General features: G+C 37.1%; 1 protein-coding gene across 2 annotated transcripts; it reads right to left on the bottom strand.

Annotated features, from left to right (window-relative positions):
- Positions 1-481: 481 nt before the first annotated feature.
- On the bottom strand, positions 482-26627 carry MEIOB (meiosis specific with OB-fold). Of its 2 annotated transcripts, XM_063100921.1 has the most exons (13): positions 26559-26627; positions 24848-24905; positions 22558-22689; positions 20054-20126; positions 17605-17800; positions 14339-14439; positions 13300-13352; positions 13117-13212; positions 8951-9052; positions 6250-6403; positions 4102-4285; positions 3275-3361; positions 482-592 (listed from the first exon to the last, which is right to left on the bottom strand). In XM_063100921.1, the coding sequence occupies exons 1-13, from the start codon at positions 26625-26627 to the stop codon at positions 482-484; spliced, it is 1416 nt and encodes a 471-aa protein (XP_062956991.1). The 2 variants fall into 2 exon arrangements, with proteins under 2 accessions (XP_062956991.1, XP_062956992.1); XM_063100922.1 differs by lacking the exon at positions 3275-3361.

The raw sequence follows: 26627 nt of genomic DNA on the forward strand, positions 1-26627 counted from the left end.
TGTGCATTCAACGCAGTTGCACACTACTGCCCGGACCTCTGCTGTTCCCACCTGGCGCCAAGAGAGCCACTCCCCTGTTAGATGATGAGCCACTGCCAAGCTCTAGCAAAGTAGCTGTTAGAGGTTCTAATCTTTTCCCAGGGAACCAAGACAGAGAGTAAAGTGGCTTGAGAAAAGAAATCATTCATATCTGTGGGAAAAATTAAACTTGTTTATTAATTCATGTAAATATTTTCCAATTTGGGAGGAGACAGGGCAAACCCAATAGAAAAGGCCTTCTCAGAAGTGACCTCAGGTGAGAGAGATGTTTTCAGATTTGTCCCCAAACCAACTCCAGGAGGAAACATAATAACAATGTATAGAAACATTTTTGCCACATTTAAAACAAATACAATTTTATCCATAATTTTCCAACTAATATTCCATTCTAAAGAGAGTCAAAACTCCCATACTTTTCCAGAGTTTAAAATGATACATGGCTTTAAACACGTCCTTGTCCAGACAAGTTCGCACTTGCCTCAATAGGATCTGCAAGCTTACATGAGAGTACGGTCATTCTCAATCCACCCCTTGCTCTGTGTGATAAAACCAACTATAAGGAAAAAAAGGAAGAGACAGAGAGTTAGTTTTAAAAATCACCTTGCATATAAAGCTGAAAACCAGCGACCACAAACAGAGAACTGAAACAGAAGTTATGTTCACAGATGTTAACACAGACGTCAATTGAAGTTGTAAGACGATGGAAAGAGCTCCAGTCTTAGGCAAAGCATGTACAGAAATGACAGGTCTGTCCTCCAACAGTGATTTTGTAAAAAATTCCATGTCATTTTTCATGACATTTCTCTCAGGCAGAAAAGTTGGGTTTACAAATCCAACATGAAGAAGAAATGGTTTAAAGTGTGTTCAAACTACCAATGGTGATGTAACCTGTTAGACTACGGGGATATGATGATGCCATTCACTAATAATACAGTCTCATTTTTTACAATTTACAAAACACTTTCACCAACATTTGATTTAATATGGAGTGGAAGGACACATCAATCACTTTAATTTCAAAGACTAAGAAAAAATGTACTAATGTCAGGAAAAACTGTGAAAGACTTTAAAAGGACATGATAACTGGGTACCCTTTCAATGGAGCGCTCCCACGGTCTGGTACTGGCTAGAGCACCTTTGAAGTGGAGTGCTCTGATTCTACAGGCATCTGCATCATCCCTTGCTTTGGCTGAGCTATTTTATAACTAGGCTGTAGTAAGTTGATAATGACACAATCCTGCTTATGGAATCCGGATGCATTTTATCTGAGTGAAGATGCATTGATTCTGCCCTGTAGAAGAGACCAATTCCTCATCTAAGCAAACCCATTTCAGCATTTCTGATTGCCCACCTCTGTGTCTATTCTTCGACTGACTCTCCTTTAAACCCTTTTTTCCTTTTTTTTTTTTTTTTACAACTTACTGTTTCCTTCATTAATTAATGAGTTAAATTAAATCTTTGATGCATTCATTTTATTTTTGTATGAAAATCATGGTTTAACCCTTTTTGGAAATTATTCTTTAACACCAATATCATACTTAAAAGGACTTATAATAATATCACCATATGTTTTAAAACATTAAAATGAATATTTCTCTTTGAAATCCCTCCAGTGGAACCATTTTAAGAAGTTACTTTTAGTTGAAATATGATAAATTTATAAAATAGTCAATCTATGTAGGAATATCATATTAGCAGAGCAATATAAGTTCTTATTTTTTAAATTATGCGTTCTGTTTTACCTGATTACAACAATTGAAATTGTATTTGATTCTCATGATCTTTATCACATCTTATGATACATATAGCATAATCATTTTATACCTGCTTAAAATCTTTGTTAAATCCAACTTATATATCTTTTAAACATTATTTTTGGAAAGGTACAATATTCCTTTATTTAAGGGCAATTTATTGTATTTGAATCAAGTTTGGAAAACTATAAATTTCCATGAATTTAAACTAACCACACTCATTAGCAATGGGCATCTTCTGTCTGGGAAACAAAGTTTGTCAAGGACCTGAGTGTACCTTAATTTGGGGATATAGTTCTTAGATGGATCCATGTTAATGGTGGAAGAGACTGTAACATTTTCTCCTCTGTCCTAGTAATGAAGAGGCCTCAGGCCAAAGTCCTAGAAATACTGGTGAGACCACTGGTGATTCCATGTCTGCAACGTATTCAGACACGCTTGAGGCCACAAGGAAAAGAAGTCACTGGAAAATGGAAAAACCTGCTTATGAGGCTGAGATGGAGTACACTCAGGGTTCTCAAAGACTCTTTCAGGGCATCCATGAGATCAAAACAATTTTCATAGTAATACTAAGATGTTTGCCGTTTTATTCTCATTCTTTCGCCTGCACACACTGTCATTTTCTAGGGGCTATATGACATAACATAACATCATTGCCCTGACCTTAATGGAAGGTGTGCTCATGAATATGTTTTACATTCTTCTCAATTTTAACTTCTAGTACAGTAAGTCTTGGTAGATATAACTCACATAAACAGGAGGGCAATAACTTTTAGGAGTAGAAAAGAGAACACACAAAAGAACCACAGAAGGAAAGAAGTAATGTAGGCTGTAGTCCTATCTCACCTGTGACTGGGGCAAGTGGCAACATTTCATGGTCCCACTTTCCTCATTTGCAACAAGAGGAATTTGTCTCACCCCCACCTTCTCCCTTGTCACACCTTTCACACTAAGATTCTGTGATCCTCCCACACTGAAGTGTTGCTAGTGCCTCAAGAGTAGGCTCTGACCCTTCAGAGTTGTAGGATCATAGAACTTCCAGGCTCAGAGAGGTTAACCAACCTCCCCAGGGTCAGACAGGCTGAGGATTGTGGCATTAGGACTCAGACTAAGTCTTTCTCAATCCAGAATCTAAACATTTAACTATGCTACTTTACACTGCCTCAGCAAGTGAAGAGCAGTGTCACACAGGTGGGTTTGGAGTGGGGATAACCCAGCTTTGCCTCAGTTACCTCTCCTTGGAGTTAACATTAATGGATATTTTCTTTGTTGGTCTATTTCTCTGGTGTCATTTGTAACTCCTTTATACTATATGAAAATAACTGATTATTTCCATTGTTTCTAGGGTAATCGAATCCTTTTGCACATCCAGAAACTGGGTATTATTAAAATAATAAATTGCCTACTTCATTAGGTCACACCCTAGGTTTTTCTTATTGTTCGAATATATAGAACAATTCAGTACTGTAAAATACACTAACTTTTAAGTAAATTTTGCTTCTTTCCAAAAGAAATTGCCATTTTAATGCTGTTTTCTGTTCATCCGTCATTGCAAGAAACTCATTTACCTGGTTAAAAACAAAATCAAACAAGTATTTCTGACATATTACATAGATATCTCATTTTTACAACAATGTGAAATTTAAACTTGCTCACTACAAATGGAATTTTATTCACAGTAATTACAGCTTAGTTCTTTTGACAGAGGAGATAAGGCCAGAAAGGCTATAAACTGAGTCTCTAATGCCAATCAGGTGGCTCAGCAAGGAAACCTCCCCTTAGAACTAAAGCTTAATGGTAAATTTCATTAGCTGGTTTTCACAATAAAAAATGAGTGACTGTCATCAAATGCACATGCTAATCTCTAAGTACCTGCTGCTGCTCTATAGTTGCAGACCAGGGAGAAAATTCATGGCTAAATTTATACAGCTGGCTAGGTGAAATATGGCCAAAACCCCCCTCTGGAAGAGCAAGCTCATGACTGATCAACATCTCCAACATGTTGTTTTACCCACTGTTACTTGACTGTATCAAATGTCATGTTTATTCCTCCATTTTTGCGAAAGGCCTCAATCATCATTCATAATAGTCAATATTAACTAGGATTTTAATGTACAATATGTATATTTGGACTATTATAATGAACTATTTGTTCATTAAAGCAACATGTGTTTAAATCAAGATTTTTTTTCCCAGACCTCTTTGGTGATGAATTAATTTCTATCAAATGTTCACCAAAATAACCTATATTTGGAGGGAAGCAAATTCAATTTGGAAGTATTTCTAAACATTTCTTTTTCCTATTCACCGTGCAGCCCAAAGTCTCCTCAGCGACACCTCCTGTGAGACTACAGGAGCGGAGGGTGCCTGTGTGGTCAGTGAGATCAACCAGCATGTTGAAGCTGGGAAGAACAGATTTAAGTTCTGAAGAATCTTTGTTGCAAGTTTTGCAAGTGTTGGATGCTTCATTTACAACATAACCACAGCTGGAACTGAAAGGAAACAACAACAATATAAAACGTGGCAACCCCAAGTGACAAATTTAATCTCTAGCACAAGAACCACCACAAAAGTCTAAGTCAGCATACGAAATAGTTACTGAGTGTTCAGTGCTGTGCAGGATAAAGGACAGACATAAGAAACAACATAAATGTGCTTTCTAGGCAGTCGATCTCATTCCCAGCATTTGTGATTCATCTGAACCTGGGTACCCCAGTCCTCTCACTGTCCTCCCTCCTTTCTTCCCCTCTGCTGGAGTTCCTGCCCGGCCTTCAAGGTCCACCCAGTCTCATTTCCCTGCTGGGCCTTCCTTCCCTGCACCGCAGCCCGCATCCCTTCCTTTCTTGAACAGCTGCAGAGCTTATGCTTCCGCCCTTACACTCTGTCACATCTTTTCCCTGCTATACTGCAGGTGTGTCTGTCTTATCTCCCCACCTGTGGGTTCTGAGGGCAGGAATCGTGTCTTGCGCCTAGAAAGCATGGGTTTGACAATTGTTCATTTGATGGTTCTAAACTGGGTCTTGTGTACATCACAGAAACCCTACAGGGCAGGGTAGGTTCACATCCTGAATGCTATTAGTACTCCCAGCGATATATTCTCCTCTCTTTAAGTGCTAATTTCATGCTATTCCATATTTCTGAAGTAGGCCATATTTTAGCAATTTCAAACAGGGAGACTAATTCAAATTTCTCAGAGGGAATGATCTGAAGATAATGGTTTCTTATCTAGCCACAGATCACTTTTTAGTAAACTTTAGATATTTTTCCTCAGATGTAAATAGTAAAGATGTAGGAAAAATAAGAAGGGACTGGCCAGTTAGCTCAGTTGGTTAGAGTACTGCCTTATAACACCAAGGTCATCGGTATGGATCCCCATACCGGCCAGGCACAAAAAAACAAAACAAAACTGGGGGCTGGCCAGTTAGAGCGTGGTGCTGATAACACCAACGTCCAGGGCTTGTTCTTTGCACTGGCCAGCCACCGAAAAAAAAAAAGTAACAAATAAGGGAAATAATTTTTAAATTTTTCTAATTTTTTAAAAATTTTTCTAATTTTTGAAAAATATTTTTCAAAAGTAAATACATGCCTTACATAGCAGCCTCCACATTAGTTTTTTTCAACTTTAATATCACATCATAAAATGTTTTAAAAATCCAGAGGTCAACATCTTGACTGTGGCAGTAGATATACAAACCCACATATTTGATAAACTATATAGAACACAGACACACACAAATAACTGCATGTAAATCTGGAGAAATTTGAATAAGTGGATTGAATGAAGGTCAATATCCTGGCTGTGATCTGGTACTAAAGCTTACAAAATGTTACCATTGGGGGAAATTGGGCAAAGGGTACAGAGATCTCTCTGTATTATTTCTTATAACACCATGTGATCTAGAATTATCTCAATAAAAACTTCAATTAAAAAATCCATAGACAGACTTCCATAATAACATTCTAGACATTTCTCACCAAGCATCTTTTGGCTAAGATTATTAAATCTACTGGGGTTTACTTTCTATGCAAATAGATATGAACTTTGACCTAGGAGAGTTTAGAAGTCATGTGCATCATGTGGTTGAAAACAATTTTTTTTTAGTGATAGTGTATCCTATCACTACATTACTATAGGACATAGCAACCAAAATAGTTTTCTACTAAATTATAAGACAAGTTTGTCATCTCAGTTGAAAGTTTCTGGCAGTATTATATCTTTACATTTTAGGACTGCAGAAATACAGCAGATTAAATTTTACGTTAAAAGGCAATTATAATCTTTGAATCTAAATAGTTTGCCATGGAAACTTTTCAGTCTGGTTTATTTATTCACACATTTCTCTCAAATACTTAAACACTGTTATATCAAAGATTAGCTTTAATTTTTTACAGCTTGACATTTATTAATGATAATTGTCTCTTATAAAAATGAATTTGCTAAAATTTGGCTCCTTACCATCTATTTTGAACTACTTTTGTAGTTTCATCATCAATGTTCAGTGTAGAAATGTAACCATAAAGAATGCCATAGAAAGGATCAGCTCTTCCTTCATTCTTCACAGATTTTACCTTTAATTGTTCAACTGTATAGACATCGACTATTGTATTTACTAAAAATAAAAAGAAGTATTATAGTTCTATGTATATTCTAAAAAATACAAAGGATTATATCCAAATAGAAAAGCTATAAAGTTCAAATGAGAACATGTAGTAGCTTAAGTAACAGAAAAATTATTATATTTGTTACATTAAAACTGATTATATAAACGAAGATAAAAGCAAAAAATAAGCAAAAAAAAAAAAAGGAAAATAATGAGAAATTAGTCATCATTAAGATTAAGAATTTGGTCCTCAAAAGATACCATTATGAAAGTGAAAAGTCAAGCTACAGAGTGGGAGATGCTGGCAGTCTACACGAGACAAAAGTGTCATCCAGAGTATCTAGGGAATTCCTAAAAATCAGTAAGGAAAAAACAGTGACTCAATTTTTTTAATGGAAAAGAGACTTTAAAAGGTACTTCACAAAAAAGATATAAAAATGGCCAATAAACATACTGGCCTCATTAATCACCAGGTAAATGCAAATTAAACAAGAGTAGAATTCTACTAAATATCCACCATTGAAAAAACTAACAATTCAAATGTTGTTGAGGATGTGAAGCAACTGGGACTCTCACACACTGCTGGTGCACATGTAAACTGTACGAACACTTTGGAAAACCATTTGGCAGAATCATCTACAAGTAAAAGTACGTACAAAACAATTCTACTCCTAGGTATATATAATCTGTTGGATATATCCAACAGAAAACAAACATAGGTTCATTTAAAGCCACACTCAAAAAGAAAGCAGAAATTTTGTAATGAGAAAAACTGGAAACAATAAAATAGAAAAATAAACCATGGTATAATCACACGACGGAGTAGCATAGGCTAGTGAAAGGGATACCACACACAGCAATGAGGACAACTCTCCACAAACGAGGCATTGAACAAGTCAGAAGCCAGAGTGCGTGCACGTGAGGTGATCTCATTTAAAAATTCCAAACAGGTTAAGTTCATCTTTGGTGTCTATGGTGGTAGGAGTGAGAATCATGTTTACCTTTGGAGCAAGAAGGGTCTTCTGAGCCTGGCATTTATTACTCACAGGGGAGGAGCTGAAGGGGTGCATTCACTCCGTGAAAATGCACGGAGCTGTCCTCTCACACGGTTCACTGTTCCCTATCCATGTAACACTTCAATAAAAAGTTCATTCAGGAAAATTTACAAAACTAAAAAGAATAACCTATTAGTCATGTTTATTTTTCTTACTCTTAGAGGAATCTTAGGGGAACAAATACTCCTTGGGGTTGGAAGCTTTTCTCAGAGGTTGCCTGGTTCCTTCAGCACACTGTTGCTCTCTTTTTAACAAAAATATGATTATGTGTATCTACTCATGAATAATATTTTTATGTCTTTATCCTTCTATTAATGTATATGCACATAAAGATGGACTGGAAGATGTTCACTAAATAACACTGTTTATTTCTGGGCTATTCTATTCAGAATTGTGTTTATATTGTTAATAGCATTATCATTTTAAATAAAAATAATAAAAGCTTTAAAGAAAACATGATTATAGTTTTACCCTGAAATATTTAATCAATTTCTATCTATAAGATTTTCATGGGAGTAATGAGCATTTTTAAAAAGATAGCAACTCAGTTTTGTCTCTGAATAAATTAATTATAAAAGTTTCCACAGTAAAAAGAGGCCCTTAAGTTGTGATTGCTTTGATAAGACCCATTGAACAGGACAAAAATGTCCCCCACAAATACCCTGAGTAGTCTACAGAAAGCTGCAGGCATCGCTGTTCTTGTCCCTGTTTCAGGTTGAACAGTTGGGCAGGGACTGAAACACACTCTGGCAAATCTACCCCACAATTCATCGAACGCTTCTGTGCTTCCCAATGCTTCCCCAAATGGCATCATCTGCAAATGACTCACCATTTAAAAAAATGTTTGCAAAGTATCAAGAATGGCTTTAACACTAGTAAATAATACAACTTCAAGCTTGTCCCCTCTTGGAGGCAAAAAGATAATAGTTACACTTTATTCCAGTAGTATCTTTTCCTATCAGTGACTGCTTTTGATAGGAAATGTATTAAATGTCCTCCACAAAAACAATAGCAAAGTTCCTCTTTTACACAACTTAAGGTGGCTTGCAGAATGACTTATTTCATGCCTAATTCAATTGTTACTCTCTCAAGGTGAATTAAGTATCACCTATGATAATAGTCTATTTTGTCTCCTAGGACTAGTCACAGAACATGCCTTCAGGGAGTGATCCAAGACTTCCCTCTGCTCCTCGTCCTCCCATGTGTCTAGCATTAGCTACAGGAAGCAATAAACAGAATCCTTTTTCAAGAAGAGCCTCAACCTCGGAGTCATGGATTTAGAGTTCTATGTGTGGACACACTTTTCTAGAGAGAGGATCATTAGCTCTCATCAGATTGGCAAAAGGTTATATAAGCTCCCATAAGTTTTGAACTACTCTTTAAAAGTGTAAATATAGTAGTTACAGAATAAGAACATAGTGTCTTTTACTATGTCTAACAAAGATTTACAGGCCAAATTTTGGGCTTTTAAAAAATAAAATAATATTTAAGGGTCACTCACAATTTATGGATTCTTTCAAATAACTGTCAGTTTCATAATCCAGGACATTTGTTTCTTTATTTTCTCTTATAAAATTCAGTAGGATGTTAGCTTCTGGTGTATCTTAAATTGAAAATGCACAATAATTAAATCATTCTGAATAATCCAAAATTATTTTTAGTAGTAAAAAGTGAAGACATAAATAAGAAAATAGAATATTATGCAGCCATTAACAATGCAATGTAGAACTCTATTAAGATGGAGAGATGTATACCGGATATTATTAGTGAAAAGAGTACCTTACAAAACTACATGATACAACACCCTTTTAATTAAAAATCTATATATATATATGAAGTAAAATTATCTGGAAGTATATCTATAAAAGAAATGATTTATCTCTAGATGGTGAGATTATAGGTGAATTTTGTTTTCTTTTTTTTATGCATTTATGTATTTTCTGAATTTTATATGTATTTCCTTTCTAATCAGAAAAAAATGTTTTAAATGGATTATTTTAAAGCCTTGCTCCTCAAATTGGGATATGAGTATTGTCAGGAGTAGCTGGATGGTGTGCTGGTAGTCAAGGGTGCGATTTTGGAAAAGAGCTCTCACATGATTCTGATGCCTTTGACCCCTGCATGCCAGCCTCCAACACGTTGTTGTCTATAAGCATCCCCACCCCACTTGACCATCTACAAATTGTCCTGACAATGCTTGGTCTCCCCTAACTCCCTTGGGCAGAGGTAAGGTTTCTTCTTCCTTGCTCCCGTTACACCACAGTCTATGGCTGTTGTTGTCAGAACTGGACTGTCAGTTCCTCATGGGCAGGGTTGTGCCTATTCATCTCTGCACTTCCAATATCCTTCCATCCATCTGGCCATCCACTCATCTCCTGCCTTGTTCCAGAAAGGATTTAAATTATCTCAATACTTGGCAAGTAAAAGGCACTCAGTAAATATTTGTGAGTTAGTGAATGAAAGATTGTTTTTGAAGCAAACAGAATTGCTCCATGTCACATGAGAGGAGTTGCTGGGGTGGGGCCACAGAAATCAAACCAACGGGCTTCTTGGGAAGGGAGCTGGTAGGGAGGGCAGGGGTAGGCACTGCTGCACAAGACCTTACTGACAATAGGGTTACCCTGGACTGTCTGTGGGGAGGGCAGAATTTCTGATGAACACTCTCAGGGCCGAGAAAGCAATAAGGAAACCTCGACATCCTGGCTAGGATGAACACATAAGCCATTTAGAGGTTCTTAAATTCTACATGGCCAGCATAGCCCAGGAAATTAGAAATAAGACTAATTTAAGCAGTCACACAAATTCACACACCCTTATGAGTACCATCTGTTAAACTAGTCTCCTTGATGGAATGAGTTCAAGAGATCTATTGTATAACAAGGTGACTATAGTCAATAATAATGTGTTGTATTCTTGAAAAGTGCTGAGAGCAGATTTTAATTATTCTCACCACAAAAAAGTGATAAGTGAAGTAGCATGTATATTATTAGCTTGATTTAGCCATTCTGCATGTGTATATATATTTAAAAACATGTTGTAACCAATTAATATATACAATTTTTGTCAATTAAAAAATAAATCAATAAATAAACTTTAAAAAATTTTGTCTCATTGAAAAAGAAGGCCTTTATTCTAATGATGTTGGCATTGCTCAAAATACTTTGACATTTTTCTCCTGCATCTGTTATCAGAGCCAACTGTAAAACATCCTGGAAAATCTGTTGCATTAATTTAGTCCTGAGTTTTTTATATAATTAGTACTGCCAAGTTTGATGATCTTTTCCAGCAGACAAATCCAATTGTCTTTGAGAAATTTTCCCAGATCAAATTTACTGTTAAAGAATGGATATTTTCGGGCTGAGCCCGTGGCGCACTCGGTAGCGTGCTGCGCTAGCAGCGCGGCGTCGCTCCAGCCGCCGCGGGTTCGGATCCTATATAAGAATGACCGGTGCACTCCCTGGCTGAGTCCCGGTCACAGGGAAAAAAAAAAAGAAAAAGAAAAAAAAAAAAAAAAAGAAAAAGAAAAAAAAAAAAAAAAGAATGGATATTTTCTATCCTTGGTGTTACTAAATATAATAATAATAAACTGTTTATATTAATAAATTACTTATAACAATAAACCATAGTACCCTCCTCCAAAAAGAAAAATGGAGGAGTGGCACTATTGTCCTAAGTTGTGAATAGTCTATGGCTATGTCACCATAAAATTTCAGCAGAGCAGTTGGAGTGATCCTTTTAGAACTTAGCTACTGTCACTGCTCAGCTCCAAACCCCAACCTGCTGCCCCTGTCCTCTGGAGTGAAAGCCAGTGCCCTTTTAGCAACCTATAGGGCCTTCTTGATCTGTCCCCATTGTCTCTTCCCTGACCCCAACTCCTACTCTTTTTTTTTTCAATCAAGTGGTTTTTTATTATTTTTCTTTTTATTTTCTTTTATTATTTATTTTATTTATTTATTTATTTATTTATTTTTTAAATTTTATTTTGTCGATATACATTGTGGCTGATTATTGCTCCCCATCACCAAAACCTCCCTCCCTTCTCCCTCCCCCCCCAACAATGTCCTTTCTGTTTGCTTGTCGTATCAACTTCAAGTAATTGTGGTTGTTATATCTTCTTCCCCCCGGTTTTGTGTGCGTGTGTGTGTGTGTGTGTGGATTTATATATTAATTCCAACTCCTACTCTTACTACCTTTTAAAAATTCTGGTAATAGTTTGGTCAAAAACATAAAATTGCTTTATAATTCTCAGTCACTGCTGATGCTTTGTTATAGACCAGTAGAGTAAGCTTATGTTTAAAATGACACAATACCCCATACCAACCAGCACCAAAAACAAAAACAAGAAATACATAAATAATAAAATAAAATGACACAATACTTATATCTTCTTGAGACTGCAACAGTTTATTCCATTTTTGGTAACCCTGCACTCTTTGGCAGTACTGGGCTGATCACCATGCCTGCACTATAAAGCACTCTGCAAATGCTTACAGGCAACAGCCCTCTGATCTGCCTAGCTCCTGCTCCCCTGATTTCACACTGTAGTAAACTGACTCCTTTAACAACCACTCCAGGGCCCCTTCCGGGCACTTAATTTACAGTTATGAACTAATAATACTATATACAAGTGATAACCAAAATAATCTGCTCTGACCAGCTAAATTATAGTGCTTTGGGAGATCTGGGATAAGTCAGTAATCACATCCGCCTGTCTTGGAAAACGTTATCGTAAGACCATTTTTACTTAGAAGCAGACTTATGGTACCAAAAAGCCATAAAATAACCTAGAATGCTTATTACCCTTACCCTAGATCTCTGCATGTAGGATGTAACCTAGTAACAATCCCAACTCTATATGTCATGTACTACTAATAGAAAACCTGATGAATTAGGCGGGGCTGTCTTTCTCTCTCTCTCCTTTGACCCTTCCCCTTCTTGTGATTATAAAATGTTAAGCTCTGCTGGCTGTCTTTGGAATACATTTCTCAGGGTAACCTGACTTTTTGTCTCCCTGGTTGCAATTGTCATACTGGCAGAATAAATCCTTGCTATATGTATTTGGCCTCAGTTTCTTTTTAGGTCAACATGAGGGTACTTCAAAAAGTTCACGGAAAGATTCTTTTTTTTTTTTTTTTTGGTGGCTGGCTGGTACAGGAATCAAACCCTGGATGGACCTTGGTGTAATCAGCACCATGTTCTAACTGGCTGAACTAACCAGCCAACTCCTCATACTCTTTTAATTGTATTTCTCCACTAACTTTTTGAAGTACGTGTGTGTGTGTGTGTGTGTGTGTGTGTGTGTGTGTGTGTGTGTGTGTGTGTGTGTTTTCAGTGTCCTGGCAGTAAAAATTATTTGAATACAGTGAAATTGAATTTACTTTTTAAATAGTAATTTAAGTTATCCAATCAACAACATTGATCTCTTAAAAATCATCACAAAAGATGATGCTTTAAAAATAAGTCTGGTTTTCCACATTTCTTTAGTAAAGATATCAAAGATATAGCTAATTGTAAGCTTTTTAAAAAAAAGTCATATAAAACAATTTTTTTCACTTTTAATTAACATTAAATCCAAGCTGCATTTTCATTCTTAAATATGCTGCAAAAATACTGGAATATGTTTATAGTCATTTCCAAAGGGGTGAAAAATTTCAGAAAGCCTTTTACCTGGATTAGTTGTAATAATGGTTTTAGAGATTACAGTTGCTGTCATGCAGTTCCGAAATTTGTCAAAATTTATTCTTACATCTGAGGCAAAAATTACTGTTTGGGCGAAAAGACATTTAAAAATTATTACATAGGGGAATAAAAAAATAACAAATATTGAAAATGATTATTGAATGATGATACCTGTATCTCGCGGCATCCAGCTCTGTGCAAGTAGAATAGATTCATTATCCCAACTGCATTTGTTTAAAAAGAAGTGATATAAGTTGAATACATTAGAAAAAACTGATAGTGACACATTATGTACCAAAAAAAACAAAAGTGCCCAGTGGCTGGGATGAGTGTTCCTGCAGGCAGTCACAGACAGTAGGTAAGGAGGTTCACTTCTACTGTCTGTCTCACAGAGTCGTCTCTAACAGTGCTCTGCTCTGCAAACGCTCTATTTTCCCAGCACTTAGTCATTCCAAGCGAGTTAGAACTGAGTAACTAGAAGTCTAAAGATTTTAAAGTCAAACTTTCAGGGCTGGCCAGTTAGCTCAGTTGGTTAGAGCACAGTGTTATAACAGGAAGGTCAAGGGTTCAGATCCCCATACTGCCAGCAGCCAAAAAGAAGAGTCAGTCTTTCTGAACATTCAGGTAGGGCCTCCACAATGAATAAGTTGCTCAGGGATTTTCTGGGTTAAAGGCACTTTTCAAACTGTTTCCTTTGGTACTCAAGAATCGGGAGTCTAAACAATGCCTTGTTGTACCCCCTAGTGCCTTAGGGTGCAGCCCCACCCTTGCGCCCCACCTTGCATCAGGGTACTACCAAGGAATCACAAAGTCTGGCTCATTTATTATCATTGGGACCTAACAGAACACCATTTGTTATAAAATAGAATACTATTATAAAACTGGTCATAGCAGAGTCCATCTAAGCAATTCCATGCCACCTAAAGATCTCATTTTAAGGTGGTGTCCATAGGGCTGGCCTGTGGCTCACTTGGAAGAGCATGGTGCTGACAACACCAAGTCAAGGGTTAAGATCCCCTTACCGGTCATCATAAAAAAAAAAAAAAAAGTGGTGTCCATAAAAACTCAACATTGAAAAGTGAGGTTTATTTTTTTAAATACAATTTATCCCTATTACTCCTCTCTTAATATGAAATCCATCATATTTCTGATAAAATGAAAATGCTCTGTTGTGATAAAAGCAGGAATTTCATAGTTTGGAACAGGTTACCATATCATTGCAAAAGAAGACTCTGTTTCATCATAGAGTTTAACTTCACACCTCTGGCCTTTTCTTCGGTCTGAAGTTGTAAAGTATTTTGGCTCTCCAACCTTAGAAATTGAAGAAAATGATTATTCTTCACCTATAGTTATAGAAGTACTTAAATATTTGTGGATGGGAATACACTAATGTTTACCCTTTGAGCACTAAGTTAGAAATATTAAAATGGCAAGAACCACTAACATATATTTAATGATTTTAAAGCATCTTCCATCTCTATTTTTTTTTTCCGAAATTTTTTACTTCGGATTTATTACTACACAGAGTCACATAATCCTCAAAATCTAAGTTTACACCCGATCATCACATGAGCTCCCTTACCCATTTACCCGTGTTGACAGTGGGAAAAAACAATTCTATACAATATTTTAGTAGTTACATGATTATAAGCACAGGGAAGTGAAAGCTGGAGAACTCCCAATCCATTACCTATAAGATACCCACTCTCAAACATAAGCAGTTAGGCAGTAAAGGAAAATCTCCCATTCAGTCACTGAAAAATGCTAAGGGAATTTTATGATGAGAAAACGCTTTATAGTCTATCTCTAAACTAGGTATATTTAGCTGAAGTTGTAAGTTACACTTTAAAGAGAAATACAGACATAGGTACTTAGAGTTAAGACTGTGAGTGTCTTCAACATGCCAGGATAATAAATGCTCCAGAATAGGCCCCTTGGTGGCATCTGTGTGGACTCCTTGAGGTAGAAAGTCTATTTTCAACATCCATGCATCCCATGGCTCAGCACAGAGCCTGGCATGGAGTTTATGGGACTGAGTAAGCTCCATTTCCCTGTGCCTGTGTCTTCATTGCCTTAGCAAAGGTATCAGTACTGGTACCCCATCTGCCTTCTTCCCAGGGTTAAGGTGGTGAGGACCAAATGAGAGAATGTATGGGAAAGTGCTTTGACACACCATCCAATTCTGTCTAGATTGTAGGGTACTATGGTTTGAATGTGTCCCTCAAAGTTCATGTGTTGGAAATGAACTTAATCCCTAATGCGACAGTGTTGGGAGGTGGGACCTTTAAGAAGTGATTAGGTTAGAGAGGGCTCTGACCTTATGAGTGAATTAATATTGTTCTCCCAGGAGTGCATTTTTTGTTATAAAAGTGAGTTTGGGGCTCCCCCTACTGTCTCTTGCTCTTGCCCTTCTCTCCCCTCTTGCTTTTCCACCTTCTGCCATGGCATGATGCAGTAAGAAGCCCTCACCAGGTGCCAACACCATGCTCTTTGACTTCCCAGCCTCCAGAACCATGATCTACGCAGTCTGCAGTATTCTGTTACAGCAGCACAAAACAGACTAAAACAAGGCATCAAAGAAGTGAAGGTGAACTCAAGGGTCCTCCTCTACCCCCAGTGAGTTCTCATAAGGGAACAGCAAGGTCCTTGAATGGCTGCACAGCAACAGCCCCAAGCATGGACAGTCAATTGGCCTCTTCCTAAGCCACTGTCACCACTGCATCTACTGGCAGGACTGAGCTCTGTGGAAAGGACCTGAGGAAAGATGCAAAAGTGCCAAGAGAACAGGATTTGGAAGAGAAAATCAGAGGAAAGGACAGCCAGAGGATGAGAGGTCAGCCAAAACACCAGGGGTGGGGTGGGAAAAGAACACAGTATTAAAAGGAATATTAAAATGAAAAGATGGCAGAGGTGAGATGGAAGAGAGAACAAGTTAAATACAGATGTGAAGAAAAGAAAACGTAAGAGGGCTGGAAGCAAATTGGGATACAAAAGGCATGGAAAGAAGTGATGTGGTGTGGAGGGTGACATTATGATATGTATATTTTGGTTTTTATCCACAGTTCCTGGCTAACATTCCATCTTTCTGTCTTGGAGTGCCTGTAAAGAAATTCTCTGATCTACCTTATCTGATTGTAGGTCACAAGACCCTCAGCTATAAGGTAGGAAAGAGGGTGGGTGGGTGGAAAAAGCTGCAGCATATTTTTGCTTAAAATCATACTGGGTCTGGACAATTCTTACAACATTATAAGTGCAATGCCATTGTACACAGCTGTGGGGAAACTGAGAACTGGGCATGCAGTTGGACAACTGAGTGGACTGAACCTAAATTGCCTAGCAAGTGACTTCTCCTATTTTTCAAGATTGTCACAAAGGGTGTTTATTACTCCATCCTAAATTATGTCCAGTGTTCCCCATGTGGCAGGCGCTGTGCTGTGCTGGGGATAGGGGTGGTGAACAAAACAGACGTGGTCTCTGCAGCCAGGGGCCTGCCACCCAGGAGAGTCAAGACTCTCAGTCAGCACTTAATTCTGAAAAGCAATCAGTATTTACTTACAACATTAGCCACAAGAAGTTCATAAGTCTATTTCCTCTTTTTTTTCCCTTTGACTATCGCCCTTCCTTATCTTGAGAAATTACTCTTGCCCCTTTAATTTTCTCCATGATTATTTTGTGAAACTTTACTTTTGAGGTCCACCTCTAAATCTTTGCCCAGTGACTACTACAGAGCTCAGAACTTGTTGCAATAACTGGGAAGGATGCTGACACAATGATAGATGACACATTCCCTGGAACCCATGGGGCACTACCCTTCCCTCTTCTTACCAGCACAGTGCCAAGCCCCATGTTAGAGCACTGGAGTCCCTGCTGCAGGACAGCAGGTGTTCTCACTGTCTCCCCATCTCAGGGCACCTCTCAGAACTGGTGCACAGAATTGACTCCTTGATTTATTCAACTACACCCCTCAAGGAAAATCATGGAGACCTTTAAGTCAATAAGCTTGTCCTTTCCATTGGAATCTTTGTTTTACTAAAGAATGCAAAGCTTGGGCCGAGCCCGTGGCGCACTTGGTAGAGTGCTGTGCTGGCAGCGCGGCGACGCTCCTGCCGCGGGTTCGGATCCTATATGGGACTGACCGGTGCACTCACTGGCTGAGTGCCGGTCACGAAAAAACGACAAAAAAAAAAAAAAAAAAAAAAAGAATGCAAAGCTCTCAGATAGTTAGCAGGTCATTTGTGAGCAGAGTGGTATGCTGCATTTAGCACTCAGATACAATTTTATTTTACGACTCGCTCACAGGTAAAATGCTACTTTCCCTTTAATGTGAAGTGTTACCATTTTCTTAATTGAGCTTACTACCATGATACAGAGGAAAAATTACTCCAGCTGGTCATAACCACTACTTCCCCAATACAAGTTAACTGACAGAGACTTCCCCACCAAACTGCACTTGGTTTGGTTGGACTTTTAACTTACCGACCTCACAGCTGCAAGCACATTAATAATCCTCCCATCAAGACTGTGTCCATTTGCAACAATGTCACCCAGTGAATAATAATCACGAGACTCTTTAACAGGTAAATGTATCAAAGAAAGTAACTTGGCGTCCACTTCATAACCGGAACAAATTTTTACCGTTGAGTGATTCTCACTGAGCAATAGCTTACAGTTGCTAAATTGTAAAAACACATGAAAATATTTATATCAAATGATTTCTGAATAGAAAATACTTCAAAGTTCACAGTTAAATTACTTGGAATTTAAACTATATTAAGAAATTTATACCTTTTACTCTTTAGAAACATTGAATAATGTTGCAAAATATTTTTTGTCTAAAATGTACTTTCATTAAGAAAATGTTTTAAGAATCACTTCATGCCTGAGTTCTAAGCACACTCATTGTCTGACCTTGCCCAAGACTCTGAACTTAAGTTTCCTTCTCCATAAAACAGGGATACAAAAGCATTCTAAAACTTTAGGGGGCTATAAAACCCAAGGATTTGTCATTTCTCTCTCTTGTGACCCTGACTTCTCTAAGTGCCTAAGATCAAGGACTGTGTTTTCCTTACTTCTGCAGTGCTCTATATGGAGTAGATACAGAGCATTTACATGGGAAATTTGAATCAGGTACTCTTCCCCTACATCCATACAACTCCCAAATCCTCTCTATGGAGCCTCCTTAAGAGCCCTCTAATCCAGTCCCTGCTCCTCCTCAGTTATTTACCTCACCCGTTTTCTCCCAAACTACTGCCTTGGCCTCTCTCTGAACTAAGCTCCACTCCCCTGCAGTCCATCCTCCACATGCAGTCAAAGTGATCCTCCTCAACCACAAATAGGAAAATATTATTCCCAGCTCAAAGATCGTCTGTGGCTACCCATCACCAAAGAATAAACTTGGTGTGAAGAGTCTCTGCTTCTCCCTCAGGCTTCTCCTCCTGCAGGTCCCCTGCACTTGCCCTGTATTCCAGCCATATCTAGACTACTAGGTTATGAAACAGACATTTTTAGATGAGAAATAGTTGGACATCAGCAGTTTCATATGGCTCAACCTAATATCAACTGTTCTGAAAAGGTCAAAAGCTTCCATGTTTGTTCCCTCTGCTAAGGATGTCCTTCCCTCCATTCATTCATTCCACAGATATGTGCTGAGAACCTATTATGTGCCAGACCCTAATCTAGGCACAGAGGATACAGTGGTGAAGAAGACAGACAAGAGCTTCGATCTCATGAAGCTCTCATTTGTGAGGGGGAGACGCAAGAACAATTAATCAAATTGTCTCAGATAGTAACCAGGGTTGTGATGGTAACACTACAGGGCTAAGTCCCAGTAACTGACTGGAAGGGCTACCACAGACAGAGTAAATGGGGAAGGTCGAAGGAGGTGACGTTTAAGCTGAGATGTCAATGACAAGAAAAAGCAAATATTCAAAGAAGATGGGAGAAGATTGTTCTATGCAAAGGGAAGAGAAAGTGCAAAAGCTTTTAGTGCTAAATGGGGCCAGGGCGTGCACAAAATGGAAAGAAGTTCACTGCGGCTGCAGAGAAACGAGACTCGAGGGTCTGGCACAAGATGAGGTCAGAGAAGTAGGTGGAAGAGTCACAATGGATGAAGGTGGGTATGCAGGAGACTGCTCCTTTACAGGCTGGTGCAGGGGCACAGCTACACCCTCCTCTTGAGTACTGCCCTGGACCAGATATACCTTTGGGTTATGCCCCACCTGCCTCTGGGGGTGAATGGCTTGTAGCCAATTACTTATTTGAGGTACAAAAGCCCAGTCCTCTCCCCTCAGGGAATTGCTCCAAGGGGCCATTCCTACTCTCCAGCTCCTTCCTGGGCTCTGGCTGAGGCTCCAGGTGAACCAACTTCTTTGCTCAGCTTCTCCCCTACCCTATCCTTGAAGGTTTCTCCTGAAAGCTCTCCCTCAACAAACCACTTGCACAAGAATCCTTCCCTTGGGCTCTGCTTCCCAGGAACCTGGCCTAAGACATTAAGGCACATGAGTAGACTGATACCTTGATATGGTAGAAAAAGAGATACAAAGGTACTTCAAAAAGTTTGTGGAAAAGTAGAATTAAAAGATTATACAAATCTTTCTATGAACTTTTTGAAGACCCCTCATATATAATTTCTAAGATTTATCTTTTCTTCTAATCATTCAATTTTAATGTGACTGGAGTCAAATTCTTGTAAATCTAAGAATGAGAATCAGGGAACTAAAAACAAAGCCATTTTTTCACGTGACTCTGTATCAAAGTAAATTATCTCATAATCAAAGATAAATGTTGTCAGGGAGAATTTAACTTCTAATTTTCAAATTGAAGTAGAGCACTTTTAGCAAAGCTCTCTACTAATCTGATACAAAACTACTAATAATGATTATTCTAGCACAAAAATGATTGATCTTTGTGCTAAATGGATATTTACCTAGGAGTCGCAGGGCTGAATTTTTCTTCTCTTTCTATTTCCTTTCTTTGGATCAGGGGATTTTCAATTATCACTAAAACAGAGGGCAAAGTATGATGGTATTACAAAACAGCAATTGGATAAATAAAAAACAAGTGTACATAAAAATGAATGTAACTATATGATTTCTAATTTCTGAGCTGGTGCTACATATCCTTCACCATCATCTCCTGTCATTAGGAGAAATGGAGTCCTGGGGTACAATCATCACCTTGACCCCAGATGACATTTCTGCTGCTTTGTGTTTAAATCCCAACATGTGACCCACATTAATATTACTTTATTGATTAGTTACACTCAGCATTTGATTTGGTTACAACATGCCCTTCAATAGAACAAACAGTTTGGGCCGAGCCCGTGGCGCACTTGGTAGAGTGCTGCGATGGGAGCGCGGCGACGCTCCCGCCGCGGGTTCGGATCCTATATAGGACTGACCAGTGCACTCACTGGCTGAGTGCCGGTCACGAAAAAACGACAAAAAAAAAAAAAAAAAAAAAAAAATAGAACAAACAGTTTAATTGACCTCAACCCACTTTGCACTTAGCCTTGGAAACCACAGTGGGGGTGGAAAGACCACTGCAAACGCTGGTCACTGATTTAGGCTCTGCTCTCATCAGTTTTGCGAACTCAGCATTTTAGGGTTTTGGTTTCCTCATGGCCTATGTTAGACCTTTTGGTGCTCTATTTTGTCCATTCCTAATACAACCATCCCATGATTATCACTATATTTCAAATAAAGAAATTGAAGCACACAGAAGTTAAATAACTTTCTTGAGGTTATATACTTGAATCTAGAAAGCAGTAGTGCTATAATTAGAATTGTTTCAAAAATCTATAATCTTTTAGGGCCGAGCCCGTGGGGCACTCGGGAGAGTGCGGCGCTGGGAGCGCAGCGACGCTCCCGCTGGCCGGTGCACTCACTGGCTGAGTACCGGTGCACTCACTGGCTGAGTACCGGTCACAAAAAAGACAAAAAAAAAAAAAAAAAAACTACAGGCTTTTAAAATCCCTTATCTCGGGCCGAGCCCGTGGCGCACTTGGTAGCGTGCTGCGCTGGGAGCGTGGCGACGCTCCCGCCACGGGTTCGGATCCTATATAGGACTGACCAGTGCACTCATTGGCTGAGTGCCAGTCACGAAAAAACGACACACACACACAAAAAAAAATCCCTTATCTCATTCACCCTCACAACCATCAACATGTAACATATTTTAGTACTAAATTATATCTTTATCTCTCTACATAACTTATGTTCTGCATAAGTTCAAGGAGTGTTGATAAGTGTACTGGGCTCTATGAAGTTTGCAAAGTTTCCTGCCTTCATAGTCTACACGTTCAATGGCCTTATTATTCAATTACGGAGATACTATACATAACCCTGAAAGTTAGTAGTACAGGGCAGTATATGATTAGGTACTAAATAACTGGTATGGGTAGTTGGCTGCATGATACCACATTATTGGACAGGAATGGTTTAATTACCTGCATTACTCTTACCTTCTCTTTTTCTACTGTGAAGGAGAGCTGCTTTCTTGAAGCAGCTTTTCCTTCATGAAGAGATGCTTGTTTCTTATATGAGGCTAGAGCTGTCATCTATCAAGGACTAAGTTCTATACTTTATACTAGGCATACTATCTCATTTAATACTCACAAGAACCTAATAGGACATTATTTCACAGTGAGGCCCAACAGGATTAAGAAATTTTCTAAAAGCCATCATGTAAATAAATATTGGAGCTGGGATTTGTTCAGCATGGGAGCTTTGATCAGCTCTGTTTCCAAACTGGGCCGGTTTACCCTTCCTTAGGTGACCTGGTGGTCCCTTGTTCCCAGGAGGTCACCATATTGATGCCAAACCTAGTGGGGACCCTTGATCAGCATAGCCCAGAACACCTAGGATCAAGAAATCCTCCTGCCTCAGCCTCCTGCATACTGGGAGTTCGGGCTCACCTCTCCATGTCCAGCAGAGCTGGGATTTGAATCCAGATCTATATGTTTTCAAAGTTCTTGTTCTTTCTACTACACTACACTGTACTGTCAGAGAGATATTAGGGTGAGTAGAAGATGCAAAAGATTTGGTATTTCAACTAAATGCCATTAAAAATTCAAATATCAAACTTTATCAAAATCTATTCAGTGGTCCTATTATATGTCTACAGAAAGATAAATGATTGCAACAGTAGTGGCTGATGCAAACTGAAATATGAAATAAACCAAAGATGGTAAAGCTACTTAGTAAAAATACGACTGTCATGTTTGTATGCTTGAAGTAAAATGCTGAATGCCTTGAATTATACTCTTAACATTTGGATTTTTTAAATAAGGTTCTTGTGAATTATGAACTGGATCATTTCACTTTGATTTCCTCATTACCACAAACATATCACAGATTTTCCTCATTACCACAAACATATCACAGAAATAATACTGTAATAGAAACAGTTGAAGAGTCAATGCTAACTTACCACACTCGCCAACTCTAAAGCTGTCAGAAAGCAACTTGATGTAATCTTCTTTGCCCCAGGATGTTACATTTACAAAATGGGTTGGTGAATCTCGAATGGTGAAACTGAAAGTGTACCTTTCTGATCCAATATCTAAGGGAAAACCAATGCTTTTATTTACAAATGAAAAGTTTTATTTCAACTTTGAACAAATAATTATTTGTTTAATCAAATGATTTTTGATGATTATTATGATGATAAAAATATGCAGACACATGGTACAAAATGTTATTTTAGATGTGCATTCTATAATAAGTTATGATTTCATGAACTTCAAGGAGAAGTGGTAATAAGCTGCCACTGTAGACACTTCACCTTACTATTGGCTCCCTTGCTCTTTCTCCCCAGTTACTTGTGTATTTGGAGGGAAATGACATGTAGACTTGAACGATCCAGATATTAACTTAGATTCCCCATTTCCCTCTTATTATTTATTGATTTAACCTAAGTCATAATTCAGATCTAAAGTTATTTCAAAACAAGTTGTGTGCTACCAAATGAGCACCACTAGCAGTCAGCAAGTGCATTTTTTTCCAAAATAGATATTTATTTATTGTTTTTGCTAATTAAAAAAGTAATACAACCTAACATCTATATGCAAATTATAGATATTTCCTGAACTGTTATTAGTGTTCACCTTTATGGGGAGGACTAGGACGGGAAGAGAGGGGAGTTAAAAGGGGAATTTCACTTTTCAACTCTATGACCTTTTGTACGACTTGAATATTTTACGAAAATATAATGTTATATGTGCAATGCTTTTAAAAGTCAGTAAGCACACCTTCTCCAAAAAAGGAATACTATAAATGTCATCATGAAAAGAAGTCGAACAATACAGAAGTGTTACCCTGCACTCAAAATCTGATGGAAAATTGTATTTCATTGTTAGAATTTTAGCAAATATTTTAATAACTACTTTTTTCTAATTTATACTTTAAATTATGCCTTCTAGAGCTTAGAAAACAAAAAGATAGACTTTCTCAAACTATTCAAACGGTACTTCTGATCTAATTAATTATGATAAAATAAAGTGCATGCATAAACAAGTATGGGTACAAGATGACATCTTTGTTATTTACCTCGAAAATGAAAACAGAATATTAATATGAGATAAAATAAGAATAAAGGTACCTATCACTATACCATGAGTCAACATAACAGCCACAATTAATCAGGTGATTCTAGCAAAATTAATGTCTTCTTTTGCCAAAATTTTTGGCTGGCTGGTTAGAGTTCTGATTTACTTAAACCATAAGGAAGCACACTGTAACCTTTGATAAAAAAATGTAAATACTTTTAAAGGTAATAGTAATAAATTGCTAGTTTTGGTATTTTGTATTTTATCTTTTATGTCAACCACAAAAATTTGAAGGTGAGTTGATTTTTAAAATCCTATTTTAGACTTGGATTATGTTTCTGTATTCCTAAAACTCTTGGATAGTTCAAGCAACTCGATAAGAACCACTAAAGCCAAAGTTAACTGTATTTTCTGCACATGAAAGATGAATTTTTTTTCACTGAATTGTCTGATTGTCTGAGTAAATACATAGACACGACTGCCATACTTTTCTCCCCCTCAGGCATTACTCTATTATAACACCTCCCTGCTCAAAAACTTTCATCCTTATCACTTTCTGTCTTATAAGAGATTTATGTATTTATCCCTTCTTAGGCTGAAAGTGATTAACATGGAGTTCTTACTAAGGGCCATGCATGATGCTAACCCTTATGTGTATGAACTCATTTAATTCTCATATCAGCTTGATTTATCGCCATTTCATAAATGCATATAGCAGAGATCTTAGATCTTTCAGTGACTAAGTAAGCCTAGTCAATCTAGCTCCCAGCCCATATTCTTAGACACTACGATAGATATCTGAAGATGGTATGAGACTACAACTTCTCTCCATTTTACCTTTACACTCCACAGGCCCTTACACAATGGAGGTGCTAAATAAATGCATGTTGAGACAAGTTAAGGAGTTGGCCAATTTAATTAGATATTTTGGCATTGTATACCCAACACCTTTAACATCATGTTTGAGAAACATCGAATAAAATAATTAAAAATAATGTTAATGTTCTCACACATATGGCCTTGAATCGAGTACTTGACCATACAATACAGAACACAGGCATTATTCTTGAGGAGTTAAGCAGGAAAGGAAAATTTAATCACTGAAATATACTTTGTTATAGTCATAAGCCACAGTTGATGAAAAATGAAGCAAAGAGTTAAAGAGAACTCAGCTTTTTCTGTCTGGAAAGCCTTTGACATCTGTTTTCCCAATAACTATACCGATTATTTTCTGAAAAACAAGAAGGTTATAGAAGACCAATATTAAACACAGATGTGTATGGTAAATTTAATTTCATGGATTTGTTATATTTTACTGGTTCTCACGAACATTTTTGAGTAGGAACTATTTAAATGTATTTATTCCTGAAAAACATCTAAAAGAACTTCATAAATGTTCAATTCCACAAGGAATGATACAAAATAATAAGACAGTTAACTGCTATTACAAATAAAATCGTTTACTTCGTATGTTTCTACTTTATTTTCAGTCCCTAGATGGAACATTGTAACTGCCCTATGCTGTCAATCCTTACTGAATCCATCCAAAGCACACGTATAAAGCAATTTAATTTGCCATGGTCTTCAAAGCTTTCCTTTATAGGGTTTTCTAACAACCCACATAAAATTGCTTAGCTTCTTAATACAAACATGCTGGACAGTAATATAAGTTAGACTGTAACAAAGCCTGTATATTGCTGCTAATAAATCTAAATTCTAAAGCCTTAGATCATAAACGTTAGAGATATTAACATCTCCTTAAAATTTTAAGTGTTCTCCTTAGTGACACCAAAGAAAAATTAAATATTAAAAATGTGCTTTAAGACATAAAAATAACTACTTTTCCTTGAAAGTAAAAATCTAAATTTATAGTATTAATTCTAGCAACTAATTTCAATCTTGCAATAATGTGTGACATTTAAAATACAGTCAAGTTTTTAAGACTACCACATTCTAGCTGAGCTATTAGCTGGTCTTACTACTTTTAAACACATTGCCGTTATTTCAATTCCTTAATGTAGATCTCACTTAATTTTACTGGAAAACACAACTAATGGAAGCGTTGAGTAAAACTTTCTAAGAAGAGGTGACTAGCAAATAGTTTACCTTTCAAGAAAAACTATAACGATAATTATTTTTAACATTAATAAACTTTGTGTTGCAAATTATTAAAATTAGATGTAAATTTATTGTTACAAGAAATCTTATTTGTAAAAGCCAAATGTAAATAGCAGACTGCTCACTCGAAAAAAGTCAAAAAAGGGAAGGGAGTAGAGTAATGGCTTTACAATAAGCTTTTCACCTCCTAAGATGATTCCATTTTAAATAAATAACAGTCTCGGTATATTTGAAATGATTGAATTCCCTCACAATCCCTCCCAAAAAAGTCAATTTTCACATAGTCATTTCAGAAACATACCTGTTGTGTACCTTATATCATAAAAGCAGCATGATGGCAAATATTTAAAACTATAACTTGGATAATTTGATTAGAGAATTGCTACTACTGAACAAAAATGATTTAATTTTACAATGTTAAATTTGATAATTTATTAAATTTGTCCCTTTATTAAATATTTAATTAAAATAATACAAAAAACTTCTGATCATTTTGAACAATCACTAGTCATATCCAAAATCGTATCTCCTACTCTATAGATGAAAGATGAATTTTCATTTACTGGCATAAATGCAAAGAAATTTAAGGGTATTTGATATCTAGCAATTATACTAATGCTATGAGTATATTTGTCTATTATACATATAAACATGTGTCAAAAGAATCAATAATACTGATGTAATGTAAAAAAAATTGATATAATGTAATGTTACCACATAAAGTTTCATTAGAGAACAATCAAATTGCCATATCATTGAAACATACCAGATTAGCCATATTTGGATACAGATCTGAAAGTGCAGTGAAGGTCTTCGACACAAAGAAGTTGGCCAT

The sequence above is a fragment of the Cynocephalus volans genome, chromosome 6 (assembly GCF_027409185.1).
Source record: "Cynocephalus volans isolate mCynVol1 chromosome 6, mCynVol1.pri, whole genome shotgun sequence".
Taxonomy (NCBI): Eukaryota; Metazoa; Chordata; class Mammalia; order Dermoptera; family Cynocephalidae; genus Cynocephalus; species Cynocephalus volans.

Excerpts from the sequence above, each read along its gene's own strand:
- MEIOB (XM_063100921.1), bottom strand. The coding sequence starts at position 26,627 with ATGGCCAACTTCTTTGTGTCGAAGACCTTCACTGCACTTTCAGATCTG. Across the intron at positions 20,127-22,557 it reads CTTTAGAGTTGGCGAGTGTG|TGATAATTGAAAATCCCCTG; the intron begins GTAAGTTAGCAT and ends CCTCTGTTTTAG. Across the intron at positions 9,053-13,116 it reads CATTATTACAACTAATCCAG|ATACACCAGAAGCTAACATC; the intron begins GTAAAAGGCTTT and ends TTTCAATTTAAG.